The 14,022-nt window shown below is 44.9% G+C and overlaps 1 protein-coding gene across 2 annotated transcripts in view; it reads right to left on the bottom strand.

The window, feature by feature from the left end:
• The window catches only part of PRTG (protogenin), an 87,691-nt gene that overhangs the window by 33,749 nt on the left and 39,920 nt on the right, over positions 1 to 14,022 (bottom strand). For both annotated transcript variants that reach the window (XM_053365839.1, XM_053365840.1), the window contains exons 7-11: positions 13,355 to 13,514; positions 12,583 to 12,830; positions 7,675 to 7,839; positions 7,170 to 7,475; positions 6,512 to 6,700 (exon numbers count right to left, since the gene is read on the bottom strand). In XM_053365839.1, coding sequence (XP_053221814.1) covers positions 6,512 to 6,700; positions 7,170 to 7,475; positions 7,675 to 7,839; positions 12,583 to 12,830; positions 13,355 to 13,514 — 1,068 coding nt within the window. The remainder of the gene's footprint in view (positions 1 to 6,511; positions 6,701 to 7,169; positions 7,476 to 7,674; positions 7,840 to 12,582; positions 12,831 to 13,354; positions 13,515 to 14,022) is intronic.

The following is a 14,022-nucleotide window of genomic DNA, read 5'->3' as shown; positions in this document are numbered from 1 at the left end:
GGGATAGCCGCCGGAAACCTTTGGAGCGCAGCGGGAACTCATGCTGCACTCCAAAGGCTTCAGGTTCCTTTTGCTGAAGGCGGGAGAGCAATACCCTTCAGCGAAGCGGGGGGAGAAATGGAAGGGGCTCCATTTCTCCTGCTGCTTCGCTGAAGGGGAGCTGAGCAGAGAGGGGGGGATTTTTTTTTAATTGTTCTCCCCCTCTAAAACAAGGCGCGTCCTATGGTCGTGAGCGTCCTATAGAGTGAAGAATACGGTACTTGCTGACATCCTCAAGGAACTATTGAAACAGGATTTACCCTTGGAGAAGCCATGTTAACTCTGCTTCAGTAAGGCTTATTCTTTTATATGCTAGGTCATTTTATCTTTAACAATACTTTCCACTAGTTTTCCTGGGACAGAAAAAAAACCTCTTCCCACAGAAGAAGTTTAATATAAGGATGGAATCAGAGAAAGTAAATACCTGCCCAAGTGCAAGCAGAAACCAGAGGATCACAATATTTATTGTTCTGGTCAATCAAACTCTCCACCAACACATGGTGAACTTCCTCCCAAGAGCAGCAAGATGTCCTTCTCTTCTTCGGCAACACAAACTACTAGCTGCCTCTAGTGCAAAGATTTCCTGTGGTGTTTCTTTAAAAGCAAGACAGACTTTGGCTATGTCTACGTTTACTTTAGCTGCAAAAGCCCAACCTCAGGCCAGCCTGGGGCAGAGAATGTGGAGGTCAACAGAAACTGGGGCGGGTTCTATCAAATGGGGAGTCCCACAGATATCACCTTACCTCTTCCGTATCCTACAAATTCCCTACAGTGGGAATTCATCGTGTTCAGTTTTTCACAACTTGGGGGCACTGAGATTAATTCAAGCTGGGATTCTTACAAACAGATTCTTACCAACAGAAAATATAGGCCACTGTACTGGTGGGGTCGGGGGGGAGAAGAAAGAGGACGCTTTCCATTGAAAGCCATGATTGCAGTGTTCACAACAACTTTTCCATGTGAGGGTGTTGTTCCTTTCCATTTCTCAGTGCTGTTATAGGGTTGTGTGGTAGCTTCCCAAAGGAAGAGTGACGCTGCTCTCACTCTGTCACACTGCCTTGATACTACTGTTGGTCCCCAATTGCTGATTCATCAGGTTCCCCAAGACATTTTGCAGCTAGACTCCCCTGGAGGCTGCTCTGTCACTTCAGACATGAGGGTACAAATGGCAAAAGGTTGAGGGCGGCTGCCCTTCTTCCCCCAGAACACAGAGTCACAGCTTAACTCACAGCTCAGGTTAAACAGAGAGAAGCACATTTGGCCCAAGGCCACTCAGATAGTTGTAGGGCTGAAAAGAGGTTTGGACCCGGATTTCCTTCATTCAAACCTGAATCTCAAGCCATCACACACCATGTGATGTATACCTTCAGTATACCTGAAGGAGCATCTTCACCCCCATCGCTCAGCCCAGACACGGATGTCCTCCTCCAAGGGTCTTCTGCTGGTTCCCTCACTGCGAGAAGCAAAGTTACAGGGAACCAGGCAGAGGGTCTTCTCGGTAGTGGCACCCTCCCTTCAGATGTCAAGGAGATAAAGAATTACACAACTTTTAGAAGACATCTGAAGGCAGCCAGTATTGGGAGGTTTTTAACACTTGATGTTTTTATTATGTTTTTAGATATGGGGGAACCCAGCCAGATGGGTGGGGTTATAAATAATATTATATTGTATTGTATTATATATTAAGTGTTGTTGTTGTTGTTCTGGCTATCAGCGCTACTTTTCACAATAGATAGCAAATGTGCTAGCCAAGCGTACACCACTGCATTTCCTCCTCCGCAAAGCCTTCTTCAGCATGTGCCTTAAGGAAACTTAAACTGGTGAAAAACTTAAGCTGAGGCATCTGTGGGATTAGAATATCCAGCATGAGCCCAGGGTCACCACTAGAAGCTTTACTCAAGCCAACTGGCATAATTCTTGCAGCACAAAGGAAGCAGCCACCATTAGGTTAAAGCACAAGACACAGAGCCTATCCTGTCCTGAGTACCCAGAGAGCGAATTCCTGGAGTTCTCCAGGAAAACAGTCAAAAGGGTCAGAGGAAGGCAGAGGTGGTTGACGCCTGCACTGCCCAGGCTGCTTCTTTTGAGTAAGGTGACAAGAGAGCCCCAGCTTCCCCTTCCTTCATCGCCTTGTGTGAGCACAGTGGCATTTGCTAGGATATTATCTTAAAGGCAGCATAGTTCTTTTAGAGGGCAGGGAGAAGAGACAGAAACCATCCTAAAGATCTCCAGAATGTTATGTACTGAGCTGAATAGGATCCAAACTGCAGCAGTCTGATTGGTCCTAGAACAATAGGATCCAAAAAGCAGCAGTCTGATTGGTCCTAGAACAATAGGATTCAGAATGCAGCAGTCTGATTGGTCCTAGAACAATGCAGTGGTATGATTGGTTGGCAGGAACCACCCAATCATTCTCCAGATAGAAGTGAATCCACAACCTGATTGGCTTACAGTAGAATTCCAGAATTAGCCAATCATGTGCAGCCCATTGTGTAAATAATGTATATAAAGCAGATACTTTGAGGGGACTTTCATTCATTCCTCCTCACCACTATGAGCTGAATAAAGAGCATGAAATCACTTTGCGACTCTGAGTATATTTCAAGAAGGTACTCAAGAAACCTTCAGAATCATTTCAAAGCATAATCCACAGGTAGTACAGGTTTTGCCACTCCCAAACTCTACCTTTAATCGCCCCCTCTTGAAGCTCCAATTCTCTCCCATCCCACCCTCAAATAACCTCCAACCCCAAATGTCTAGCGCTCCCCCAACTCTGTCCCTGAGCATGCAAGGCAATGCTAAGTCCTCTACCTCCAAAGCTGCCTGCTGCCTGCTAAGTCCTCTACCTCCAAACTGCAGACTAGCCCAGTTGCTTGAAGATGTATTAAGAACTTATGAAAACGGTTGCAGTGTGTCCTTTCTTGTTTGGTTTGGTTTCCACACTTTGCTGCACACCAGAGATCCTTCCCAACAAACAAACAAACAAACAAACACCCACAGGAAGCCAAGAAATATCTGGAGAATATTACAGAAACAAAAGCTGGAGGAAGACATGTGCCAAGTGCCACAACAGGGGAGTTTCTCTGCAAAGTGTGGAGCGAGAAGGATTAAAATTAGGGGCAAAAATGCAAGGCATGCTCCACAGAGTCAGCTCCTGCAGGAAAGCCAAGTGGCAACAGGGACGGAATTTTACACTGGAGCAGGAAGCAGGGGTGTATATGTGTGTGCATATCCTGCAGAAAAATAAATGTGTGTGGGGAAGGGGAAAGTTGTGACATAAATGTCACTAAGTGTGCCAATATATTTATTTGGAGAAGAGTAGCCCAGAACATGGCTGCTGTGTTTATTAGTCCCACTGACACAGGGGTTGGAGTGCAAAAGAGAAAGCATGCTGAAAAATTCTGTTAAAAAATAAACAGCGGGCACAAAGGAGAGACTCAAACACCCAGAGACAAGATCTGGTCTGACAGCATGTGGTGGAGGTGAGGGGGAGAAAATGTCACAGAGGGCAGCAACAAAGAACCCAGAGATTCCTAATTCTACCACACGAATAACTAGGAATGCTGCCAGAGCAGACAGTCTGATAGCAGCATCTTAATTGCAATCCTCGCACCAGTTAATCCAGATTTAAGGCCCCACTAATTTTGCTGAAGTTGCTCCACATGCATGCAGGCAGATGATAATAATAATAATAAATAAATAATAATAATAATAATAATAATAAATTATTAATTATTAATTATTAATTGTGCCCCGCCCATCTGGTTGGGTTTCCCCGGCCACTCTGGCCAGCTTCCAACAAAGACCCCAAATACACTAAAATGTCACACATTAAAAACTTCCCTGAACAGGGCTGCCTTCAAATGTCTTCTGAATGTCAGGTAGTTGTTTTTCTCTTTGACATCTGATGGGAGGGTGTTCCACAGGGCAGGCGCCACTACCAAGAAGGCCCTCTGCCTGGTTCCCTGTAGCTTTGCTTCTCGCAATGAGGGAACCGCCAGAAGGCCCTCAGCGCTGGACCTCAGCGTCCAGGCAGAATGATGGGGGTGGAGACGCTCCTTCAGATATACTGGGCCGAGGCTGTTTAGGGCTTTAAAGGTCAACACCAACACTTTGAATCGTGCTCGGAAATGTACTGTGAGCCAATGTTGGTCTTTCAAGACCGGTTTTATGTGGTCTCGGCGGCCGCCCCCAGTCACCAGTCCTGCTGCCGCATTCTGGATTAGTTGTAGTTTCCAGGTCACCTTCATCTTCCGGGTATACTTGAGTATACCTGCCTGCCACTTGGGAATTTAACAACCACAGTCAGGCTCTTTGGGAAGCTGAGCTGGAGAGAGGGAGACCACCGGTGGACAAAGCTTTCCAGCAGTGACACCATTTCTGAAACACGCTAGGTGACCAGCACACATGCATGTCGGGAGAGACTTCACGGTATCGGAGCAGGCACTTCATAGCCAATGTGACAACACAACTACGCTGGCTCAAGTTGCATTTTGCATTAGAGGGCATTTGCTAAGCGGCCGCAACTGCAGTGACAACATTTATCCTTAAATGATTATCCCAGCCCGTTTTACTATAAGGCTCTGAAATGCTCTGCAATAAGGAGAGCCAGGTGCGCCGGTCTATATCCGCATGCTTTCAGCAGGATACACTGTCCAAAGACAGATCAATGACATCTTAAAAGAAGAGGCATCCCTTCTTTGACTGAGCCACTGCTGACCCTTTTGTATTCTGGTCTGTGCTCAGTGGCTCCCATCCTGCTACCAGAAGCAGGATCTTGAAAGGACCACATATGGACCCTGACCCACTGAGAAGACTTGGCAGTTGCTCTGTCTAAAAAAATCTCTCTTTCTTCTGGAGTAATAACACATGAGGAAGGGGGTGAATCTGAGTGTGGTAAAGAGGCCAGTTGACCTGGCTGCGGTGATGATTTAATTCTGATAATTCAGTCAATCATCTAGTGTCATCCCAGCCCCAAGGTGGGGAGGAAATCCCATTCTGGCACCTTAAAAACAGGGAGTTCCTTAGTGCTCTCTTTCTCCTTTCTACTCCAAGTTATCGCACTAGACCCAGCTAGTTATTTAGAGTTCAGTCAAAACAGTTTTAAAGATACAGGAACGTAGAAGACATAACATCAAGACAGAAGATTTCCTTTTGACTGTCCAGAACTTCCAACCACTCTTCTTTATTGGATGGCTCCAGGTTCGAGAATGTTGAAAGATAGAGAAAAACTTTTATTTAGATTTCTTTCCTAATCAACCTAGGTAGGGGATAAATTTATGTGCTTAGTGATAAGCCACAATGATCCCAAATATGGAATTTGCCCTTTTCACAGCTGCTGCAAAATGGGTCAACATTTTCATTGAGCTATACACTGTGACCCCAAGACCTCTTTGCTGCTCAGTCACTGCCAGTTCAGACCCCATGAACATGTATGTGAAGTTTTACCTCCAACATGTATCAATTCACAATTGCTTGCACTGGATCACATTTGCTATCTTAATGAGTAAGAGAGTCACCCGCCCAGTTCAGAAAGATCCTTTTGGAACGCCTTGCAATTCCCTTTAATTTTTATCACCCTAAACAAGTTGGCATCATCAGCATGCTTGGCCAAAATATTGCTAAACCATTAATACATAAGATAAAGAGCGCCTGTCCCAATACCAATCTTTGGAGGACCCCACATTCTATATCCCTTAATCAGGAGAACTGTCCATTTGTTCCTTCTGTCTGCTTCCTGTTTCTTAGCCAATTCCTGATCCACAAGAGGACTCAGGAATCCTTGGTGTGGTACTTTGTCAAGAGTTTTTGGGAACTCCAAGTATACAGTGTCTACCAGATCATGCCTTCATCATCACCACCACTTATTAAATTTTGAACATTGTCTTGATGGAATAACTGCATCATAAGGGAGGATATATAAATCAAGTAATAAATACAAAAAAATCAGGGTAAAAATATTTCCAGCATTTCTCTGTGGGTCTCCTACAATCCTAGGTAAATGTCAACGTTCAGGAACATATTTATTTATATCATTTTTATGCATAAACTATATTCAAAGTTGCTAATAAAACCATTAAAATAACCAGTTGCAGGAGAAAAGCCACAAATACTACCCATAGTAGCAGAGGTATTTAGCTGAATCAACCTCAGGATAGGGAATTTTTAAGGAATAAAGCATAGCAACCCTCACAGATCAAAGGCCTTCCAATATAGGCGACTCTTAATTGTCCATCTGTATGCAAGAAGAAAACCAGCTTTTAGATAACCTCTGAGCTGCCCCATATTTAAGCAATTCAATCCGGTCATTCCTTCTGAGGGGAGGCAAGTGACTCCACATGCATTTAAAGGGGAATCTCCCCATCATCACACAAGTGGCTCTAACAAAAAGCTTTGCCCCTCACTTCTACTGTGAAATGAGCGTGGCTTCTCCTTCAGAAATACAGAAGGCAGAAGCTGTGTGCAAACTCACCCAGGCCACTGATGGTGTGTGTCAAGTCACTGGCCTCTAGCAGGATAGGTCCGTTTTCTTGCTGGCCTTCTTCCTTGTAGTACAATTTGTAGCCCTGGATAGCTGCCGTGTCTTCCAAATCTTTTTGCCAGCTCACCGCGATCGTTGTGCAGTTCAGGGGCTCCAGACGCAGCTCAGGAGATTTTGGTGCTAGGAAAAGAAGGGGAGTTGTTTTTCACATTGGAGGAACAAGCAGAAAACAAGGAAGCGGCCTTATCTTGAGTCAGACCATTAACCCACCTAGATCAACCTAGAAATGTCTCTCCCAGGCATGCCTGGAAATGCCAGGGAGTTTCTCCCACACACCATCACTGAGCCATGGCTCTTCCCTTCCTGTAAAACCCCTGGGAGGTCCAGTGCATCACACCCACGGCTACACAGCCTACAGAGCCAGTACAAAGTCTGTGCAAAACTAATGCCCCATATCATAAAATGCAGGTGAAATGAGTTCATGAAGCAGCAAATATAAACTTCAGTTGAGCCACAGGGATACAAGGACAACACTTCAAAGGAAAGGACACCAGGGGCAATTCAGGTTAGCTTGCTAGAGATGTTCTGCAGTGACTTCAGTTGAAAGGTCCATTATTTGGGCATATATTAAATTGAAAAGATGACACACCTTTGACACTCGTGGCTTTCGGCGTGTGATGAGAAGTCCACAGGGAGGCCTCTCCCCAGCCAATCCGAGTTGCTGCAGAGATACGAACCAAATAGATGCTGTCGGGCTTCAGGCCCCCTAAAAGGTGTTCGTAGGTCGTGCCTGGGAGCTCCAGAACCTGGACGGTGCTCTCGGTGCTGAGTCGAAATGACAAGCGGAACGAGACGACCTGGCCTCGCCGGTACTTGGCTGGAATCGGCAGCCAGGAGATGAGAATATCTGTGGGGCTTTGGCTTGTCAAGCTGATCTCAGGAGCCCTCAGAGGGACTAAGGGGAGGAGAAGCAGAAAGAAGAATAGTTTTCCCTCTGATATAACAGGATTAAGTCTCTCGTTCTCTCTCTCTCTCACACACACTCTTTAATTGTTTTTTAATTGTTGCTTTTTCTGTTTTTAGCTGTTTAGCACCTTGAGTCCCTGTCAGAGAAAAGGCAGGATATAAGTATTATTTTTTTTAAAAGAACTTACTGTCTTCCAGGGTGTGTTGTGTCACATGGTCAGACATTTGGCTGGCTCCCATCGGCATGTAGGCCACTATGTAAAAGGTGTAGTTGCTGGCCGGCTCCAAGTCGTCAATAATATAATGTGTTGTGTCGTTTCCAATAACAACTTGATATTCTTCATTATTTAAACCTGGAATGCAGAAAGAATTTACAGAAACAAATGCCCCTGAAACCTCTCTACAGGATTATATGTTTAAGGCTGCGATCCTATCAACATTTATCTGGTAAATTGCCCTAAGCCAGGCAAGAATAAATCAGGGAGATTTCCTTGAATGTAATGAGGTTTAGGATTGAACTACAAGGTGGCATTCTTACTTGGAAGTAAGTCCAACCACTAAAAATGGGGCATTTCTGAGAAAAATATTTGGACTGGGTCAGAATGGGGTTTCTTTTGTAGTCTGAGTGAAAGCAGTTTCATGCTACCAAACTGTGCCTTGCTACAGAACATGGGCCTTTGGGATGTGCTGAACAGAAAGCGGTCTGTGGATGTGCTGATTCAGCTCAAAAACTCCATTCAGAAAACTAAACCACAACAAACTGTGAAGAGAAAGCAGGAAGGCACAAGAGGGGAGCCATCACAGCCTCTGGATCTCCTGCTTTATGGCCCCTCTCGTTTTGTTTTGTTTTTTATAATATATTTATTGAAATTTTACAAAAACATAGATTTACAAAATACCAAAAAGAAAAAAAAGAAAAAGAAAAAAGAAGCATACAAAATTACATAAAAGAGAAAAAAGAAAGATAAACATACAAAGTACAAAAAAAATGAATAGATACAAAAGAGTTAAAAACAAACCCATTTTTTGTAACTTTAAACTCATTAGCTTGTTTACTTGACTTCCTCACACCTCCCCTTTTTGTATTCCCATTTAAATAATCAGATCAGCAAATCCTTACCCTCTTTCGTTTATCTTAACTCTATACCTTAACCTATTATAGCTCTATATTTTCATCCATTATCAACTCATTTTTGCATATTCTCACTAACTTTGTTGCTAGTGCCTCTTATTTTCAATCCAACATCATTTTAACATTCATTAATTTTACAATATTTCTGCAAATAGTCTTTAAATTTCTTCCAATCTTCTTCCACCAACTCTTCTCCCTGGTCTCGGATTCTGCCAGTCATTTCCGCCAGTTCCATATAGTCCATCACCTTCATCTGCCACTCTTCCAGGGTGGGTAAATCTTGTGTCTTCCAATACTTTGCAATGAGTATTCTTGCTGCTGTTGTTGCATACATGAAGAAAGTTCTGTCCTTCTTTGGCACCAATTGGCCGACTATGCCCAGGAGAAAGGCCTCTGGTTTCTTCAGGAAGGTATATTTAAATACCTTTTTCATTTCATTATAGATCATCTCCCAGAAAGCCTTAATCTTTGGGCACGTCCACCAAAGGTGAAAGAATGTACCTTCATATGGCCCCTCTCATTTTGGACCCTGGGGTGGTGAGTGCTCTGCTGTAGCTGCTTAAAAACACCAACCAAATCAAAACGAAGATGCTCTGGACCCCTGGCTCCCCATTTTAACTCAAATGATCCTGTTAATAGATTTGTTCTGTTTGGTACACACAGGACTGTGTACCTGTTTTAGTTCAGGGACAGAGCAACAAGGATTAGTTTAAAACATGCTTTTCCTCCTTAATGAGTGCAGCAATTTACATCCAAACGTGTCCCATAAATGCATGGTAGGCTTGCTGGGGGCTTTGTCCTGCTTCATTCCTATAGAGCAAAGCTCTAAAGCAGAAAGCAGCTGGTGGCGGCAGCCAGAGGCCCTTCCTTAATGCACAATTCATGCCAAATTGCTTGTCAACTTTGTGAAAAAAACAAAAACCCACAAACCTCGCTCCTTGAAGCAGTTTAAGCCTCCCCTCCTAAGAACAGAACCTCTCTACAAACTGAACAACAAAAATTCCACCAGTCGGTTTTCCCACAGTTTTGAGTTAACTTGATAGCATTTTAATTAGGCAAGATTATGAGCATCTCACAACACCCTAATTAATGGCTGGTTAATTAGGAACTGCGTGGCACGATTTCTGACCTGCTACACAGGATCCCTGAACCCAACTGAAAGGGCTCCTTCTTGTCTTGAATAGCTGGGAAGACTCCATGGGGAGGAAAGGAGGCCCCCGCCTAGAAGAGGCAGCAGAGAAGACAAGGCAGGCTCCCCCTCCCTCCCACCCAATCAGCCATTCCTTTGTTCCTTTTCTTAATCGCTAACAAGGAATTAACACGCTCCCTCATCAAGTCCCCATTCTCCCTAGTACCACAAACATCTCCCCTGCCCCAATTTGAAATACGTTTTTCTTTTCTTTAAGTAGCTCTCAGCAGACACCTGTTTGTTTTCTCTCTCTGCTACCTCTGCCCCTAGCCCAATTTGTAGTCAATGCTAACTTTTATTATTCGGCCTGTGAGGCAGGTGGAGGAAAATAAGACCAGATTTTTGGAGCATATTTTAGAAATCCTGCATTTCTTTACAGTGAATGGAGCAATACCGGGCTTGTGTGAAAAGTCCAGCGCTTTGTCAAGTGGAAGAAACTTCTTGGCTTTCCCTCCATGGACAGTGCAGTTACAAACAAGGACGTCAGAAGAGCTAAGCTGATGTTGGATCAGACTCCAGCAACTGGGACTCAGAGGCACATTGCATCTGACCCCAGAGGTGGCATGTAGACCTACCCACCTCATTTTTTGCATGGGGGCAGATTGTGCTGGAGCATCAAGGTACATATTTTTTCAGCCACTCCCTTGCTCGGTACCTTTATAGGGAGGGGTTGTTGTCTGAGAATTTCCCCTTGCTCCTGCTCACTGATTTATTTTGGGGGGTGGGCTGGGACTGGCCTGTCTTTATGGAGCGTGATAGTTGTATTTGGCTTTTAGGTGGCTGTTGTTTTAAGATGGCAGGAGTTTGCTGTCTTACATTTTTGCATGCTGCATTTTATTGCTTGAATTTTGTCTTTGTGTTAACCATTGTGAGCTGCGGAGTTTTTTTCAGTGGAAAAGGCAGCATAGGAGTAAATGCTAACTACTTCAAACAAGAGCCTGTGAGACCAGATACACCTCCGGCAATTCAAGAGTTCCCACAAAGTTCCCAGAGTGCTTCAGGACAGGCTAAGGATGCTGCTGCTACAGCAGCTGAACCAGGGGCTATCCACTTTGTGCGGCAGACAAGGCCAATTAAACAGGGGGAATGAACAGCCAAGTCTTGCTTTTAACCAGCCCATCGGTTGTCAAACAGTTAACGTATTGTACCCATATAATTTCCAGAAACCTTCAGTATTTATTCTGGCGAGACAGAAGCTGGTCTATAAAATGTGTTTTGTAAATGTAAGAAGGTAAATTTATTTCTTACACAGACCAACCTGGTGGTCATTCTTTTGCATACCTCAACGACCCTCCATAACGAGGTGTGGAAATATTGGGTATGTTGAATAGTTAAAAAGGTCAGAGAGGCTGAGAGAGAGCAGTAGGTCCTTCTGAGTGATCACTATGCCAGACCCACGGCTCAAGGTAACTGCTACACAACAGGGAGGCATGAGATTCAGGGGTAGAAGGAGAATCCTTTACACTTCCACCTACAAGACCAGGCTCCTATGGGGAGATGGGCCTCCTCAAGTGACCCCAGGTGATTTAAAAGGTTGAAACTGGCACGTAAACCATGTCTGGAAGCCAACAGATGCTACTCCAGATCTCGTAAGACTGGAGTTCTTCAACAGTCATGACCATCTATTCCCTGCTAAAAAGTGGAGTTCTGCCTCCATAGCAGAAGCCTCTAAATACTCTTAAATGGCAGCCCCACATACAGCATGTTGAAGTAATCTAGCTTGGAGGGTATAGCAGGAAGGGTGACAACTACCATATCCTTCCTCCATTGGTCAATCTGAATGCAAGCACTGAGTCTGGGGAAGATATTGAAGTGCCATTATAGACATACATGCACCCAAACACAGTCTGGGGCCCAACAACCCACACAGAATATAAACTTGATTAATCAGTGGAAAAGTAAATTAAAGTTGCACTTTCAATTAAAGTTGGCTTTCAAAAGATACTGGAAGTATAAATGCCACATGCTATTTGATCTCCTTAAAATAGGCCCAGCAACTTCTGCATACATTCATTTCAAGGGAACCACAAGCCAGATATTGTATTAGGTAAAGGTAAGGGGACCCCTGACCATTAGGTCCAGTTGTGACCGGCTCTGGGGTTGTGGCGCTCATCTCGCGTTACTGGCCGAGGGAGACGGCGTACAGCTTCCGGGTCATGTGGCCAGCATGACTAAGCCGCTTCTGGCGAACCAGAGCAGCGCACGGAAACGCTGTTTACCTTCCTGCTGGAGCGGTACCTATTTATCTACTTGCACTTTGACGTGCTTTCAAACTGCTAGGTTGGCAGGAGCAGGGACCGAGCAACGGGAGCTCACCCCATCACGGGGATTCGAACCGCCAACCTTCTGATTGGCAAGTCCTAGGCTCTGTGGTTTAACCCACAGCGCCACCCGGGTCCCAAAGCGCCACCTGCATCCCAAATATTGTATTACTAGTACCTAAAACCCCACAGATTAGGCAGCACATTACAGTTCTTCATATGATTTATCCCAGTGGTGTCAGATTAATATTTAGAGAGCAAAAGGTAAATAAAAGGAAATGCTGCAGAAGTCTATGGAGGAACTTGCATGAGTCAGAGGAGAAATATTCCAAGAGGGCTCTCTGCACCTTTCCAGTCAGGGAGGATGCTGGTCCTCAAGACTGCAGCAGATTCATTCGCCCTTGCCCTAAAAAAGGCCCAGAACCATCCATTCTATAGGGAAGCCTCTTGTGCCCAAAATATGGAGGAGCCAAGCAGCAGCTCAGGGTGCTCATCAGACAGATACCATACTTACCTTCTGCCTTCATGTAGTGCACTGAGTAAGCGATGACTTTGTCTGAATTGTATAGTGGCCTCTCCCAGGCCAGAAGGATGGCTGAACTTGACATAGTTTCTGCGTGGACATTGCAAGGGGCACTGGGCCGGTCTTCGGACAGAACTACCGTCAATCGTGCCCTGGACAGGATTGAGCCCTGGCTGTTCTCGGCCATGCACTGGTAGATGGCATCATCTTCAGGGATGATCTGGTTGATCACCAGTTTGCTAGACAGACAGACAAACAACAAGAGCCCAGGGAAAAATCAAAAAGAAGCAAGAGCAAACTGTCCACCAACTCAGCTTCATATATTTGCACCATTGGTTTTATATGTACAGATTTATTTTTATTTATTTTTAAAAGTGATTGGATGTACCATGTACAAAACAAACAAACAAACATTAAAACCAGTGGTTGGACATTGCTCGTGGTGACAAGGGCAAGACAGACATAAGTTTGTTATTTAGTACTATTGCTAGGTATTTATTCTGCTCACTCCTATTAAAAAGGCACATAAATAATGAAAAGAACATGATTGGAATTATTCAAAATTAAAAAAAAACAACCAACTGCAAAGATGCTCCAATCCACAAGCCACACTGGAATGAATACACTGCCACGCCATCCATGGGTCAGACCTGCCAATTCTTCACTGTGACACCTCCAAATCCACCTCCCTACCTTGGCAGGAGCACCTCTCCCCACACGTCCTCAATAGCTCCAGAGTCATTGGGCAGCTGGCCGTTCTCACCTGTTGTACATTTTGATTCTGCCGTTGGAATGGATCTTCCTCCCGTTCTTCAGCCAGGACATCTTGGGTGCTGGGATGCCTTCTGCCTGGCAGGCAAAACGAGCAGTGCCAGCTCGAGGCCTCGTCAAGCTTTCCGGCCACTCCACAAACGAAGGGGGAGCTGAGGGATTATGAAACAAAAGTTGAAACCAAAATCTTTCTCAGGCAAGATCCCAGAATATGTTAAACCTCCCCCTTTCCTCTAGAGCAGGCATGGCCAAACATGGCCCTCCAGATATTTTTGGGACTACAATTCCCATCATCCCTGACCACTGGTCCTGTTAGCTAGGGATTATGGGAGTTGCAGTCCCAAAACATCTGGAGGGCCAAGTTTGGCCATGCCTGCTCTAGAGTCTTGCCAAATGCAGAGCACCTGGGGGCAGAGTTACAAGGCACCTTTGTCCGGAGTAGCTTTCTTGTGGGAAGGGGGAGGAACAGGAAGCAGTTGCAAAGTCTGAGCCATTTTTAATGAGATGCTATTTGGCTATTGTGAATCCCCACGACGGGGTGAGCTCCCGTTGCTTGGTCCCTGCTCCTGCCAACCTAGCAGTTCAAAAGCACATCAAAGTGCAAGTAGATAAATAGGTACCACTCCAGCGGGAGGGTAAACGGCATTTCCATGCACTGCT

The sequence above is a fragment of the Podarcis raffonei genome, chromosome 14 (assembly GCF_027172205.1).
Source record: "Podarcis raffonei isolate rPodRaf1 chromosome 14, rPodRaf1.pri, whole genome shotgun sequence".
NCBI lineage: Eukaryota > Metazoa > Chordata > Lepidosauria > Squamata > Lacertidae > Podarcis > Podarcis raffonei.
Note: the sequence above shows the minus strand (reverse complement) of the source record. Positions and strands in the feature narration are given on the sequence as shown.